We start from the raw sequence: 14,820 nt of genomic DNA on the forward strand, positions 1-14,820 counted from the left end.
GTATAGTGCGTTGTAGTATTGTAAGTGTTTTGACATTTATATTTTCTTCACAGATGTAGACAAATGCCAGCAAAACTCACAGTGTAATGGACATACCTGTATAAACCTGCTAGGTAGCTACAAGTGTGACTGTCGGTACGGATATTCTGGATCAGACTGCTCGGTTTCTTCTAATTATTGTGTTGGTAACAAATGTCAACACGGAACGTGTGAATCTGGACAACTACATATGCAATTGTAATAATGGATTTAAGGGACGCTTCTGTGGTGAAATTATAGGTATATAATTATGGACTTATAAAGAATGTTGCTAACATGTTTTTAGTTTTATTGTAAATATGTCTTACTTCGAGATATACCTATGTGAATGTTTAGAACATACAATGTAACTATGCACATTGTATGCGGTTGATCTACAGCTAGGCCTAACTATAATGGTACAAACAGACAGGACCCATTTTGAAAATTTCATTCTTTCTATTACAAGCATGCCAGTTAACAGTATACAAGAATACTTATTCAGTTAATGCATACTTCCATATACAATATCAACAACAACTATCACACATTTCGTGTGCAAAATCTACATGACTAGTGAATTCGTAAGTTTGGTTCTCGCGTCATTGCAATCAAGTCCGTATCGAGAGAAATAAGCTGCACCCAACATAGTGGATGGCTCTTTTGTTTTCTGCCCCACTGGTCTATTTCTCATTCTAGCCGTAGTATGTGATATACTGCGTATGTGATGTTGCATGTAAAACATCCCTTGCTACTAATGGAAAAATGTAGTGGGTTTCCTGTCTGAGACTATATATCAAAATTACCAAATGTGTTACATCCAACAGCCAATGATTAACAAACTTTAACTTTGCTTTAAATTTGTCCCGTGAATTGATTATTAATTTGCATTTAATTTGCAAATGTATCCACTTATGTTATGTTTTTGAATACCTATTGATAATATATATTAAAGGTACATTGACATCCCATAATCACATAAATAATGTGGGGGGTTTCTTCAAAAATGTAAACCTCTACATTGATAAAAGATGTTTTTAAAAATATTCTGGAACTCACTCTCGCAAGATAAACAACACGTATTATAAATATTGGATATCTAATTTGAAGCATGTAAGTAGTGATTAATTTGTTAAATACACTGTAGTACATGGTGGATGGGGTAACTGGCGTGACTGGAATCTGTGTTCTCTGACCTGTAGAGGTGGAACTCGGACAAGACGAAGAAGATGTGATAACCCAGCACCAACCCGTCCTGAAGGAAAGGTTTGCGTTGGTTCGGCTTCACAGACACGTGCTTGTAACACAGACACGTGCTTGTAACACAGACACGTGCTTGTAACACAGACACGTGCTTGTAACACAGGCACGTGCTTGTAACACAGGCACGTGCTTGTAACACAGGCACGTGCTTGTAACACAGGCACGTGCTTGTAACACAGACAAGTGTCCAGGTTAGTTTTCATTATTTTAAAATACTTTTTTATTTTCAACGATTGAGGAACGACTAAGAACTGTGCTATCTCTTGTTATGTTGAACCAAAACGGTTGAAACACGATTAAGACGTACTTCAGGACTCTGGTTGTTTTGTCCTGTTGAACAAGAATGTCGGCATATAATAGCTGCTCAAACGTTTTTGCAAAATAACTACGAAATAGAAAAATATATTAGTTTTAAAAACTGTAGATATGAAGAGCATAATACAATCTGGGCATCATGGAAACGATTTTTCAGTCAAGAAAGTAATCTGATGGAAGAAAATAGAAACAATTATCAAGAAAGCGCTTGACGTGAATTGTGGCGTTATTACTTATCACTATAATAACTACTACAGCTTTTCTTTTTAACAGTCTTTCTTTCTAAACGTATATCTTTTTTATGTCCCCATTACATCAATCAGCCTACTTAAATATATTTCTACTATCTAGCCATTTATAATGTGTTGTTAATATTATATAATATCATACATTTTCAGTGCAATCAAAGTATGTGATATTTTTCAGATCACATACTTTAAGAATTTGATAACTTTGCAAATTAGATGTAAATTAATCGAGGTCTCGGCACTAGGTTTATTGACATTTAAGCAAACGTACTTGGGTGACACTCCATGATTGACGTATGCATTCATAGTCATCAAATAAACATAATTCAATGGCAATTTGACACTGAAAGCTGTCCAGCGTTCAGAAAACAAAAAAACGTTAGGCATAACTTTATTTTGATGTAAGGACATCCAAAATGACGTCATTCGAGTTTGACGTCATTTCCATTAAAAAAAAAAACGCGCTACATATTCCTACATTATTTGAATATCTAGTAATGGCGGACTGGAATTAAAGTTGCGTGTACAGTTTATAACAACGCGTTGTATTAAGCTTGAGCTTATATGATAAAGAGATTATTACCCTCGTGTATTTCGGTATCGTCAATATATATTAGGAATAAAAATAATGTATTATGCTCGCCAGAGGCTCGCATAATACAATTTTTATTCCTAATGTATAATATTGACGATACCGAAAAACACTGGTAATAACCTCTATGTATTAAATATATCATCATCTACATTATTTGTATAAGCATTACTACTATTATTATAATCAGCATACTGCCACAATGTGTATGCATTCCTAGTATTTAGCGTGTATAATTTAATTCATCTTCTATGAGGCGATGAATCAGGGCACACCAACCCTGTCATCATGAAAATGAGCTGGGGACAATAATAATAAAAGAAGAATGTCAGTAGCAGGATTAAGATGTACTTCAGGACTGTGGTATCGCTTGTCTTGAACGTCATGTTTGAATTACTCATAGCACTTGGTTTGTTATTTGCCGTAACAGCCATCCTTGGTTTTGTCCAGGTTAAACTTAAGCATTAAGACTGGTGGGTGCCTGTTTTTTGTCACCAGATTGAATTGTACTTCCTCAGTGGGGAGGTTTATCATTACTACATAGATTGCCCCTTCACTAGCCATTTACAACTATCAACCTCCGTAGTAGGGTGTATCTAACGTAAATTGCATGTAAATGATCATACCTGTTAACATCTATCGTGTTAACATCGTATATCCTGGGTAGGCGGACACAGTTTGATATATAAACATTGCACAAATTATGTAACCAGTGGTCGTATATGTAGTCCATTTGGTGATAATGTGTTTCCTTTATCAGTATTGTAAACTTCAAATGAAAGTAACAGTTCATAGTTACACAATTTGGTTATGCTTGACATACATACAACATTTTGTTTTATTTAAGAACGCCACGAGAGCACATTGATTTTTTATCTTATCATCGGCTATTGGACGTCAAATATATAGTCATTCTGACACTGTTTATTTTTTAGGAAACCCGCCGTCGCCAGATAGGCTACTCTTTTACGATAGGCAGCAAGGGATCTTTTATTTGCGTTTCCCACAGGCAGGATAGCACAAACCATGGCCTTTGTTGAACCAGTTATGGATCATTGGTTGGTGCAAGTGGTTTACACCTACCCATTGAGCCTTGCAGAGCACTCACTCAGGGTTTGGAGTCGGTATCTGGATTAAAAATCCCATGCCTCGACTGGGATCAGAACCCAGTACCTACCAGTCTGGAGACCGAATTATTTCAAGGCTAAACGTTAATTCTGCTTAGAAATGTTTTGTTATCAAGTGTAAAGATCGAGAAGGTACAATCTGATTAAAATTAGCTCTACTGGTCTACCAGTTCATCTAACAGCATTGTGTGGACTCCCTTGTCCAGGTGACATTTCGTCTGTAAATAATAATTTAAATATCGGCCAATCATACTTGGCCTTTTATAACGATATTTGGGAGCATACAAATTCTAAAAATAGCGAGCGAGACTATTTATGTGGCCACCTTACCGTGGACCATACCACGGGCCAGGTTATGCGACTGCTCAACTGCAATATATATAACTCCAAGTGTTCAATTTATTCTTTAAAGAACTATTAATCAATCTTCAGTTTTACATTGCAGATTATTTATTTTATAAAATAAAACATGTTTTAATGCATTTAATGCGCGATCGGTCTGGTGAGATACAAGTTTGTTTTTGTTTTTTGTCTATCGACACCACTAGAGCACATTGGTTGTCAAATATGTGGTAATTCTGACAGGAAAGCACAATCCATCATTTATGTATGCATTTTCCCACAGACAGGAAGGCACATTCCATGGTTTATAACCAGTATGTATGCGTATATTATTATTATTATTTTATTATTATTATTATTATTATTATTAACTGACTACCAATAGCTACAGTGGTATATTTAGGACACAAAGTTATATTTTTCTTACTTTAAAGATCTCGAAGTCTCGACTTATTATCTTGATTCAACTTATTATCTCAATGGAGTGCGATCTAGATGTGGGTAGAGTGCTCACCTGAGGTTCTTTGGTTATAGGAACGAATCTCCTCAGTGGATTAGTTTGTGAATGGGATCTAGATGTGGGTAGAGTGCTCACCTGAGGTTCTTTGGTTATAGGAACGAATCTCCTCAGTGGATTAGTTTGTGAGTGGGATCTAGATGTCGGTAGAGTGCTCACCTGAGGTTCTTTGGTTATAGGAACGAATCTCCTCAGTGGATTAGTTTGTGAGTGGGATCTAGATGTGGGTAGAGTGCTCACCTGAGGTTCTTTGGTTATAGGGATGAATCTCCTCAGTGGATTAGTTTGTGAGTGGGATCTAGATGTGGGTAGAGTGCTCACCTGAGGTTCTTTGGTTATAGGGATGAATCTCCTCAGTGGATTAGTTTGTGAGTGGGATCTAGATGTGGGTAGAGTGCTCACCTGAGGTTCTTTGGTTATAGGGATGAATCTCCTCAGTGGATTAGTTTGTGAGTGGGATCTAGATGTCGGTAGAGTGCTCACCTGAGGTTCTGTGGTTATAGGAACGAATCTCCTCAGTGGATTAGTTTGTGAATGGGATCTAGATGTCGGTAGAGTGCTCACCTGAGGTTCTTTGGTTATAGGAACGAATCTCCTCAGTGGATTAGTTTGTGAGTGGGATCTAGATGTCGGTAGAGTGCTCACCTGAGGTTCTTTGGTTATAGGAACGAATCTCCTCAGTGGATTAGTTTGTGAGTGGGATCTAGATGTGGGTAGAGTGCTCACCTGAGGTTCTTTGGTTATAGAAACGAATCTCCTCAGTGGATTAGTTTGTGAGTGGGATCTAGATGTGGGTAGAGTGCTCACCTGAGGTTCTTTGGTTATAGGAACGAATCTCCTCAGTGGATTAGTTTGTGAGTGGGATCTAGATGTGGGTAGAGTGCTCACCTGAGGTTCTTTGGTTATAGGGATGAATCTCCTCAGTGGATTAGTTTGTGACTGGGATCTAGATGTGGGTAGAGTGCTCACCTGAGGTTCTTTGGTTATAGGAACGAATCTCCTCAGTGGATTAGTTTGTGAGTGCGATCTAGATGTGGGTAGAGTGCTCATCTGAGGTTCTTTGGTTATAGGGAGGAATCTCCTCAGTGGATTAGTTTGTGAGTGGGATCTAGATGTCGGTAGAGTGCTCACCTGAGGTTCTTTGGTTATAGGAACGAATCTCCTCAGTGGATTAGTTTGTGAGTGGGATCTAGATGTCGGTAGAGTGCTCACCTGAGGTTCTTTGGTTATAGGAACGAATCTCCTCAGTGGATTAGTTTGTGAGTGGGATCTAGATGTCGGTAGAGTGCTCACCTGAGGTTCTTTGGTTATAGGGATGAATCTCCTCAGTGGATTAGTTTGTGACTGGGATCTAGATGTGGGTAGAGTGCTCACCTGAGGTTCTTTGGTTATAGGAACGAATCTCCTCAGTGGATTAGTTTGTGAGTGGGATCTAGATGTGGGTAGAGTGCTCACCTGAGGTTCTTTGGTTATAGGGATGAATCTCCTCAGTGGATTAGTTTGTGAGTGGGATCTAGATGTGGGTAGAGTGCTCACCTGAGGTTCTTTGGTTATAGGGATGAATCTCCTCAGTGGATTAGTTTGTGAGTGGGATCTAGATGTCGGTAGAGTGCTCACCTGAGGTTCTTTGGTTATAGGAACGAATCTCTTTGGTTATAGGAACGAATCTCAACCGTGGATTAGTTTGTGAGTGGGATCTAGATGTGGGTAGAGTGCTCACCTGAGGTTCTGTGGTTATAGGAACGAATCTCCTCAGTGGATTAGTTTGTGAGTGCGATCTAGATGTGGGTAGAGTGCTCACCTGAGGTTCTTTGGTTATAGGGATGAATCTCCTCAGTGGATTAGTTTGTGAATGGGATCTAGATGTCGGTAGAGTGCTCACCTGAGGTTCTTTGGTTATAGGAACGAATCTCCTCAGTGGATTAGTTTGTGAGTGGGATCTAGATGTGGGTAGAGTGCTCACCTGAGGTTCTTTGGTTATAGGAACGAATCTCCTCAGTGGATTAGTTTGTGAGTGTGATCTAGATGTGGGTAGAGTGCTCACCTGAGGTTCTTTGGTTATAGGAACGAATCTCCTCAGTGGATTAGTTTGTGAGTGGGATCTAGATGTGGGTAGAGTGCTCACCTGAGGTTCTTTGGTTATAGGGATGAATCTCTTCAGTGGATTAGTTTGTGAATGGGTTTTTTCCCGTCCCAACCAATGTCCCATAACAGGCATATCCAAGGCCCACTAAGTAAAGCGTTCTCTTGATCGATCCCCGTCGGTGGTCCATTGGGCTATTTCTCACTCCAGCCAGTGCTCCACGACTGGTATATCAAAGGTAGTTTTTTTGTGTTATCATGTTTGTATGATGGTGCATATAAAAGATCCCTTGCTACTAATCGAAAATAGTGGCTCATGAAGTGGCGACAGCAGATTTCTTCTCTCAATATCTGTGTGGTCCAAACCATATGTCCGACGCCATATAACCGAAAATAAAATGTGTTGAGTGCGTCGTTAAATAAAACATATAAAATTTCCCTTGCTGCTACTGGAAACATTATTTCGTGCTCGACCCCGACCAGAGTACCCGACACTTATGTACACTAGATGATAAGGAGACTGAAGAATAAAGTAAAATAACATTATGCATCTTAATTCCAGCACTAAACATAGAGGCCAAATCGCGCCATTGTATTGCACTCCCTCTATCCATGTCTCATAGCCTTATAATGTAACTGGCGGCAAACATATGGAAGTATGTAATAAAGTTTGTTATGTTTAACTACACCACTGGAGCACATTGATTAATTTATCATCTGCTATTGGATGTCAAACATTTGGTAGTTCTGACAAGTAGTCATCAGATGAAACGCGCTACATTTTTCCTAATGCAGCAAGGGATCAGATAGAAAAATTACATAATTAAATGAGAGTGCTTATCCTTAAACAGTCTTGAAAATAGACTCGAGTCTTACTAGACTCTGCCAGTACTCGAGTACTCGTGGAGACCCTATTATGTCGAGCACTCAACATTTTACCTCTTTTCATCAGGTATCCAATTCGTTTTTTGGTTGTGCGCGGACGGGATTAGCTCAGTCGGTTGATTGCTCGCCTTAGGTGCTAGCGTCGCAGGATCGAACCACCTTAAAAGATCCCTTGCTACTAGTGGAAAAAACTTTGCTTATGATCCCGAGTTCTCAACTTATTATCTCAAGCAGTCAATGTTTTATGTCAAGCGCTCAACATATTAACTCGACAACATGCATGTCTTTTTCTTTTGCATTTCCCTTTTTTAGTTGTACAGTACTGATGCAGAAGTTGAGAGATAAAGATAATAAGTCAAGTGCTGGAGATAATAAATCGAACACTCGAGATAGTAAGTTAATGACTAAGGATAATAAGTTGAGCACTGGAAATAATAATTAAGTTAAGCACTTGGCATAGCAAATATAACACTCGTTATAATAAGTAAAGTTTAACATAATAAGTTGAGCACTCAGGATAATCAGCAAATACTTGAGATAATATAAGTCGAGCACTTGAGATAATAAATCATGCAAGCACTCAAGATAATAAGTTGAGCATTTGAAACAATGCGCTTGAGATAATCAGTAATGCGCTCAAGATAATAAGTCGAGAGTCGAGTGTGCATTCAGCATGCGCAGAAAAAACAGTCGATCGATGTTTACTTATAATTTAAAAGTTCTTTGATGACGTCAAATTACGAAAATATAGATATGAAAATGTGCGTTTCTGCGCGCAGATAATGTTAATGGAAAGTGGGCCTCATGTTGAGATCTCCACTTATTATGTTGATGTTCAGGGCTGAACATATTACCTTGAGATTTCATATTATATTGTCGAATGCGTACTTACCTTCAGTGGCATATAGTCATGATAATTGGTCGAAAGCTTGACATTATAATCAAAATCTTGAGATAATATGCTGATATTTCAAGATAATAAGTTAAGCACTTGACAAATCAAGTCCAGATTTCAAGATATAAGTTGAAGTTTAGTATTTTTTAAAAGTAATAAAAAAATGTGTGTCTTAAATATACCACCATATTATATATTTTAATAGGTGGTGTTTTTAGATTAGGCCTATATGAAAAGAAACTTTGAGACCTTAGTACAATTTAAATTACTGATGTTTAAAACAGTGATAGTTATTTTAACACTGTATGGCCGAACGTTGATTATTTCTATGGCAATGTGATTAAATAATAATCGTAACCATTTTGCATTTAGGTTATATACGCAGTCCTCGGATGTTACGGTCGTGGTTCATATAGACAAGCTCCCAGTCAATTAGATTTGCCGTTTAAGCAATAGGCGAACTGGTAGACCTGTTTTAACATTAAAAACAAAAAAGGGGGTAAAAGTGCAGTAATAAACTCTGGATTGTGCACTAGAATAAATAGACTTTATGGCTATACTATCGCGGGATTTTTTCTGTCTTGAAACGAAAGTTCAACATTGAAATTTTGTATCATAGCAGTAAAATTAGTTTCCGGCATACTTCGTAATTCACCGAATCATTTCGTATACCCTCGGCATAATGCTGACTGTTATCAAATTTGTTTCAAATTACTGGCATGATTCTGCAAGTAAGGTTTTGATTGGTCAAATGAAAGTTCAACTGGACTTGAGCTCCAACGGACTGCCGTTAGATCCACATGTAATAGTGGAGCTAATTTTAAAGGCACTCAATCACGGATTTAGTGGGCCTTATTTATCTAAATATGGATTATAAATGGAAATTACATTCATTTGGGATACCAAACCTAGTTACTGTATGATCCAAAACATTTTAATTGAACTACGATCGAGGGAATTCCATGACACGATTCATTCTTAAAAGTTAGAACTCTTCATGTTCATAAGTTAAAAAATTACGGCAAAACGGACTCGTAGTGATGAGGCTATATATACGACAACCGTATAATGTATTTTTGAATTTTATATAAACGACCGCCGTGTATAGACTTGGCAAATGGGGGCCGGCTATATACATGGCAAATAATAAAAAATATGATTAATTTCATAACGAAAATAATTGCGAATACGCTGAAATAAAATAATAAACATTCAGAAAATGAACTCACCATTTATTATTATTATTATTATTATTATTAAATTATTTTGACTGGTTCGCAAAGTGGTCATTTGGTTTAAAGGGACATTCCTGAGTTTGCTGCAATGTTTTAAGATGTTATCGACTAATAAAATATTTCTACGATTAAACTTACATATTAAATATATTTTCTTGTTTAGAATATTAGTGGCTGTATATTAAACGTGTTTGTGATCGTTCTAATATTTATACTAGGTTAATTTTCATTATATTTCCTAAAAAATCTATTTTCGTACGTACGAAAGTATTTGAAAACAAAATCCAGTTTGGGCTTCTTACAAATATTAAGACGACCAGAAACACATTGAATATTCTAAACAAGAAAATATATTTAATATGTAAGTTTAATCGTAGAAATATTTTATTAGTCGAAAACATTTTACAATGCAGCAAACTAGGGAATGTCCCTTTAATGTATAGCGTTAAAAAAAACAGTGTACTGTCGCATGGCTTAATTATTACCAATCTGGCATGATTCTACAAGTAAGGTTTTGATTGGTCGAATGAAAGGTCAACAAGATATGAGCTCTAACGGGCTGCTGTTAGATCCACATGTAATAGTGGAGCTAATTTTAATTAGATTGAATTATTACTTAACGCAGTTGAATCCAGTTCTACGTGCAGGGACAAGTTCAGCCTGCCGTTTATGCGTGTGTGCATGCACATTAATCTTGGATTTTTATAGCCAAAATTCCCCCAGATAAAACACCGCCCCCTCCACCCCAAAAAGGTAGTAGTAGGCTAATAATAATAATAATAATAATAATTGTGTATTATTATTAATATTATTATTATTATTTTAAAATTTATTTTGCTAGTACTGTACGGGCAATATTACACTATTCATATGTCCATGGAAAACGTACACAAAACGCTCTGTTCGTACAGTACTTAGTATGTATTCCTCCTGTTCCAGATGGTTCGGTAATATGGATCAATTAAATATTTATTTACCGCCTATATACATTTTTGCTGTGAATATAGCCAGCCCTCATTAGCGGAGGCTGTATACACGGCCTTCGTATATATAGTCACATCGTATATAAACATCGTCTAGTTCAGCGTATTCTTTAAAAATGTAACAATTTCTATCCCAAGTCAGCTGTTATGGCATATTTTGTATAATAATGAATTTGACAAGGTGGAAAATGAAGGTGTTCGTGATCCAGATGTTTAGAGTTTTTCGCGTACGACTAATGATAAATTTATCTATAGATGCAAAGGCCTAACTAGTCGGGATTGTCGACGTTTAACATGCTTCTGTTACTAAAATAAATTAATATATCAGCTTATTATCATTCAGTACATGTTCTTATTATTTTTTAATAACTTATTTTCATTGTTGTTGTTTTCCTATTTACCCTACGTCGCATAGGACGGTCAAGCATTCTCGTTACACGAGCTTGGTAAATCGTTTTGACACTGCGGTTATTCGGGGAATGCCCGTCACGTGACTCAAAATAATACGTAACACCTCTGCTCTCCAAATAGCCATTATTTTTCTCAGAATTATGGACCGTACCCATAATTCAATTTTTTTTTTATAAAATATCAATAATAAGTGTGATATGGTGGTTATGTAGATACAAATCAAATGTATATATTGTCATATAATACCTTATTGGGTCAATAATTAGGTAAACCATCTGTTAGAGAGTGTGTTTAATTAGATTGGAGAAGGTAAGGATTTTAATGAACATTGAATATACCAATTGTTTGTTATTGTGCCTCAGTCTACTGTGATCCAGACTATATCAAACCTAGTTCTGTAATGAATGGATTCTATTGTGATATATAATTTTTTAGTTTTAGTTTCAATGTGCCGTGCTAGTGACGTCAGAAGAGGAATAGGTTCAGATCCCAGATGTAATGGCACGTCATCTGCCTTAGACTGTGTCCCAGTCTGCAAAGATCCAAGTCACATCGTTGATGTAAAAGATAAACTTGTTCTCAAATGCAGAAATGGTGAATGGGACTCGGAGAGACGAAAAGTGGCTCCATGCACTTGTAAAGCAACCTTTTTCAACATAAAATTGTTTTATTGTGGTTTTAGTACGTTTCCATTAGTTAACGTTTTTATATTAATGATTAATATTAATGCATTTTAGTGTATCAAGAAGATACATGATTTTGATATAATAATGATGATGCTTTGGTTATCAGCACGTTATATAAATTAGCAGTTTGAATCACCAAAACCAGATTCCTATACGGTGTGGATAATGTCTGCAGTTTTTTATGGAAATGCAGTGGACACATGTTTGAGTTATTGAATACTATTGCATTTAGTTGTTCATCCTATTAAAGCTATAATAAAATATATTGATGCAAAACTATTTAAACAAAAGAAAAGCACTGTTAAATAAGCTTGATTTGTGAGAATCAACATATTTTAGTTTACACATTTACATTTTGACCCTTAACCCTTCCTCAATTATCAGTAAATATTTCCTCAATCATACTCTAAATACTTGAGCAGAACCAATATTATGTTGAATTTGTTTCAGAGGTGACATCCCCTTTTGAGCTGAGGGTCACATCTAAGAGTACATTAAACTCTGCCACCTGTCTGTCCCAGTCTGCCATAAGTGACTTGAAGTCGTTGATTACAACCAATACTGGTGCTTTACAGTGTAGTACTGATGCCTCCTGTCAAACAACGGTACATGTACAATCCGATGGCTGCGGTGTCGGTGGAAGGACATTGGTTAGGATAACAGCAACCATAACTCTAACGTCAAACATTTCTGCTGGTGACCTTCAGTTGGCAGAGTTCGTCACTTCAAAAACAGGTATTAGCATGGACAAACAGTTGTTGACTTTAATTTTAGTATAAGCTATTTATATATCTTTACACTGGAATAATGAATAGCATGGTGTAAAGCAACGGGTGAGTGCATTCGTGGATGGAGAAAAAAACAGACCGATAGATGAATGTATCTGTGGATGGATCGATGGAACGATGGATGGACCGATGTATTGACCTATCGATATTTTTAATATGACCACTCCACTTCAGTCCCTTTATACATGACTAAAAAAGAAAAAAGTAGTAATATATTTTAGGTATATATATGTATCTATGTATGTATGTATGTATGTATATATGTGTGTGTGTGTGTGTATATATATGTATGTGTGTGTGTGTGTGTGTGTGTGTGTGTGTGTGTGTGTGTGTGTGTGTGTGTGTGTGTGTGTGTATGTATGTATGTATGTATGTGTGTGTGTGTGTGTGTATATGTATGTGTGTGTGTGTGTATATATATATATATATGTCTGTATGTGTGTGTGTGTGTGTGTGTGTATGTGTGTATGTATGTATGTATATATACACACACATTGTGATCAGACCTTTAATTACTGGTAAAACATACAACATCATTTCAATAATCAACATATGTAAACTATGTTAACAAATACTGTACAGTGTTATAAAATACAACTGAATGCTAATGATGGCACGTGGATATTTCAGTGAGTCCACAGCTGCAGAAACTGATTGATGCTGTCAAAGTTTTGGAAAAGTCTGCCCAACAGTTACAGACTTCCAGTTCCATTTATGACGTCACAATGGGCGGGACACAGTATTCTGTTGTGAAAGATGGTGTAACAGTGACATCTGGTGTCCAGTGTCCAGCTGCAGCAGCGGTCAGAAATATGCTATGTGGTAATCTATTATTACCTTTATTATTATTATTATTACTATTACTATTATTATTATTATTATTATTATTATTATTATTATGCTTTACTTTTGTTGTTTTCTTGTTTAATTTCATCTTGGCATATTTTCAGATTGGTCAACGGGTATTGTCATGTGTGTAATTTAGAAAGGGGGATGATGGTGAGGATGGCTAACAAATATAGCTTTAGACTTCCTATCCAGTAGGCTATAGCAGTGTCGTTAACAAAAACAAACTGACTAACTGTTCCTAAATCTTTACTTTCATTTTTAAAACTTATAGTTCATTGCTGTGACACAGACAAAAGCAAGGACGATAGATATTTACTATGACAAACTTAATTCTGTTGTGTTCTATTTTATTTTCTAACTTGTGAGTGTTTATAAAGACAAATGTACTTTCTATCAATATGTCTTATTTCCTTGTTTTATACACAAAATTGACTAAGTGATTAATCTGTGTTGTAGTGTATTGCTCACCAGGAACCTACAGCCAGGGTAACAAATGCACGTTTTGTGAAGTAGGAACCTACCAGGATGAAATAGGGAAAGGTGAATGTAAACAATGTCCATTTGGGAGGTCGACTGAATTCACTGGATCGACTGGTGTTAATGAGTGTACAGGTGAGAAGATTGTTGATAACTGTAAAATAGTAAGGTGTATTTCTGTTCACTGCTCACGGTGTGCTTACCAACATGGCTTCGCAGTAGCTACATAGTTAACATCACTCATGGACTGATTTGTGACATATTGTGTTCCCAATGTTTGAAAGTTTAAAAAACAATTGTGAATATCTAGTATCTATAACTGTGACCATTCAGTGTCCATTGGCGTCTCCATAATAATAATTTATAACTTAGATACATTCAGTGTTCATTGGTGTGTTCCATCATAATAGCCTATAACTGTGACCTATTCAATGTCCATTGCTGTGTCCATCATAATGGTCTATAACTGTAACCATTCAGTGTTCCTTAGTGTGTCCATCATAATGGTCTATAACTGTAACCATTCAGTGTCCATTGGTGTGTCCATCATAATGGTCTATAACTGTAACCATTCAGTGTTCCTTGGTGTGTCCATCATAATGGTCTATAACTGTAACCTTTCAGTGTCCATCCTTGGTGTGTCCATCATAATGGTCTATAACTGTGAACCTTTCAGTGTCCATTGGTGTGTCCATCATAGTAGTCTATAACTGTGAACCTTTCAGTGTCCATTGGTGTCTCCATCATAATAGTCTATAACTGTGAACCTTTCAGTGTCCATTGGTGTGTCCATCATAATAGTCTATGACTGTGGCACATTCGGTGTCCATTGATGTGTCCGTCATACTGATATATAACTGTGACACATTTAGTGATAGTAGTCTATAACTGTGAACCATTAAATGTTCATTGGTCTGTTCATTGTGTTCATCATAATAGTCTATAACTGTGAAACATTCAGTTGTCAGTGGTATGTTCTCATAATAAGCAGTATTATTAAATTCAGTGTCTATTGGTATGCTCGACTTACTAGTTGGTAAATGTGACATTCTGTGAGTTCGTTGTTATGTACTGAACATGTTACAGTTGTGGACTACCATACATTAT

General features: G+C 36.6%; 1 protein-coding gene across 3 annotated transcripts in view; it reads left to right on the forward strand.

Annotated features, from left to right (window-relative positions):
• Positions 1-252: 252 nt before the first annotated feature.
• Positions 253-14,820, forward strand: part of LOC121383215 — a 31,891-nt gene continuing 17,323 nt past the window's right edge. For 2 of the 3 annotated variants that reach the window (XM_041513101.1, XM_041513099.1), the window contains exons 1-6: positions 253-279; positions 1,166-1,472; positions 11,349-11,594; positions 12,050-12,334; positions 13,018-13,209; positions 13,693-13,848. In XM_041513101.1, the coding sequence (XP_041369035.1) occupies positions 11,360-11,594; positions 12,050-12,334; positions 13,018-13,209; positions 13,693-13,848 (868 nt within the window). In that variant the 5' untranslated portion in view covers positions 253-279; positions 1,166-1,472; positions 11,349-11,359. The remainder of the gene's footprint in view (positions 280-1,165; positions 1,473-11,348; positions 11,595-12,049; positions 12,335-13,017; positions 13,210-13,692; positions 13,849-14,820) is intronic. The other variant, XM_041513100.1, reaches the window with a different exon arrangement.

This window comes from Gigantopelta aegis, chromosome 10, assembly GCF_016097555.1.
Source record: "Gigantopelta aegis isolate Gae_Host chromosome 10, Gae_host_genome, whole genome shotgun sequence".
Lineage (NCBI taxonomy): Eukaryota > Metazoa > Mollusca > Gastropoda > Neomphalida > Peltospiridae > Gigantopelta > Gigantopelta aegis.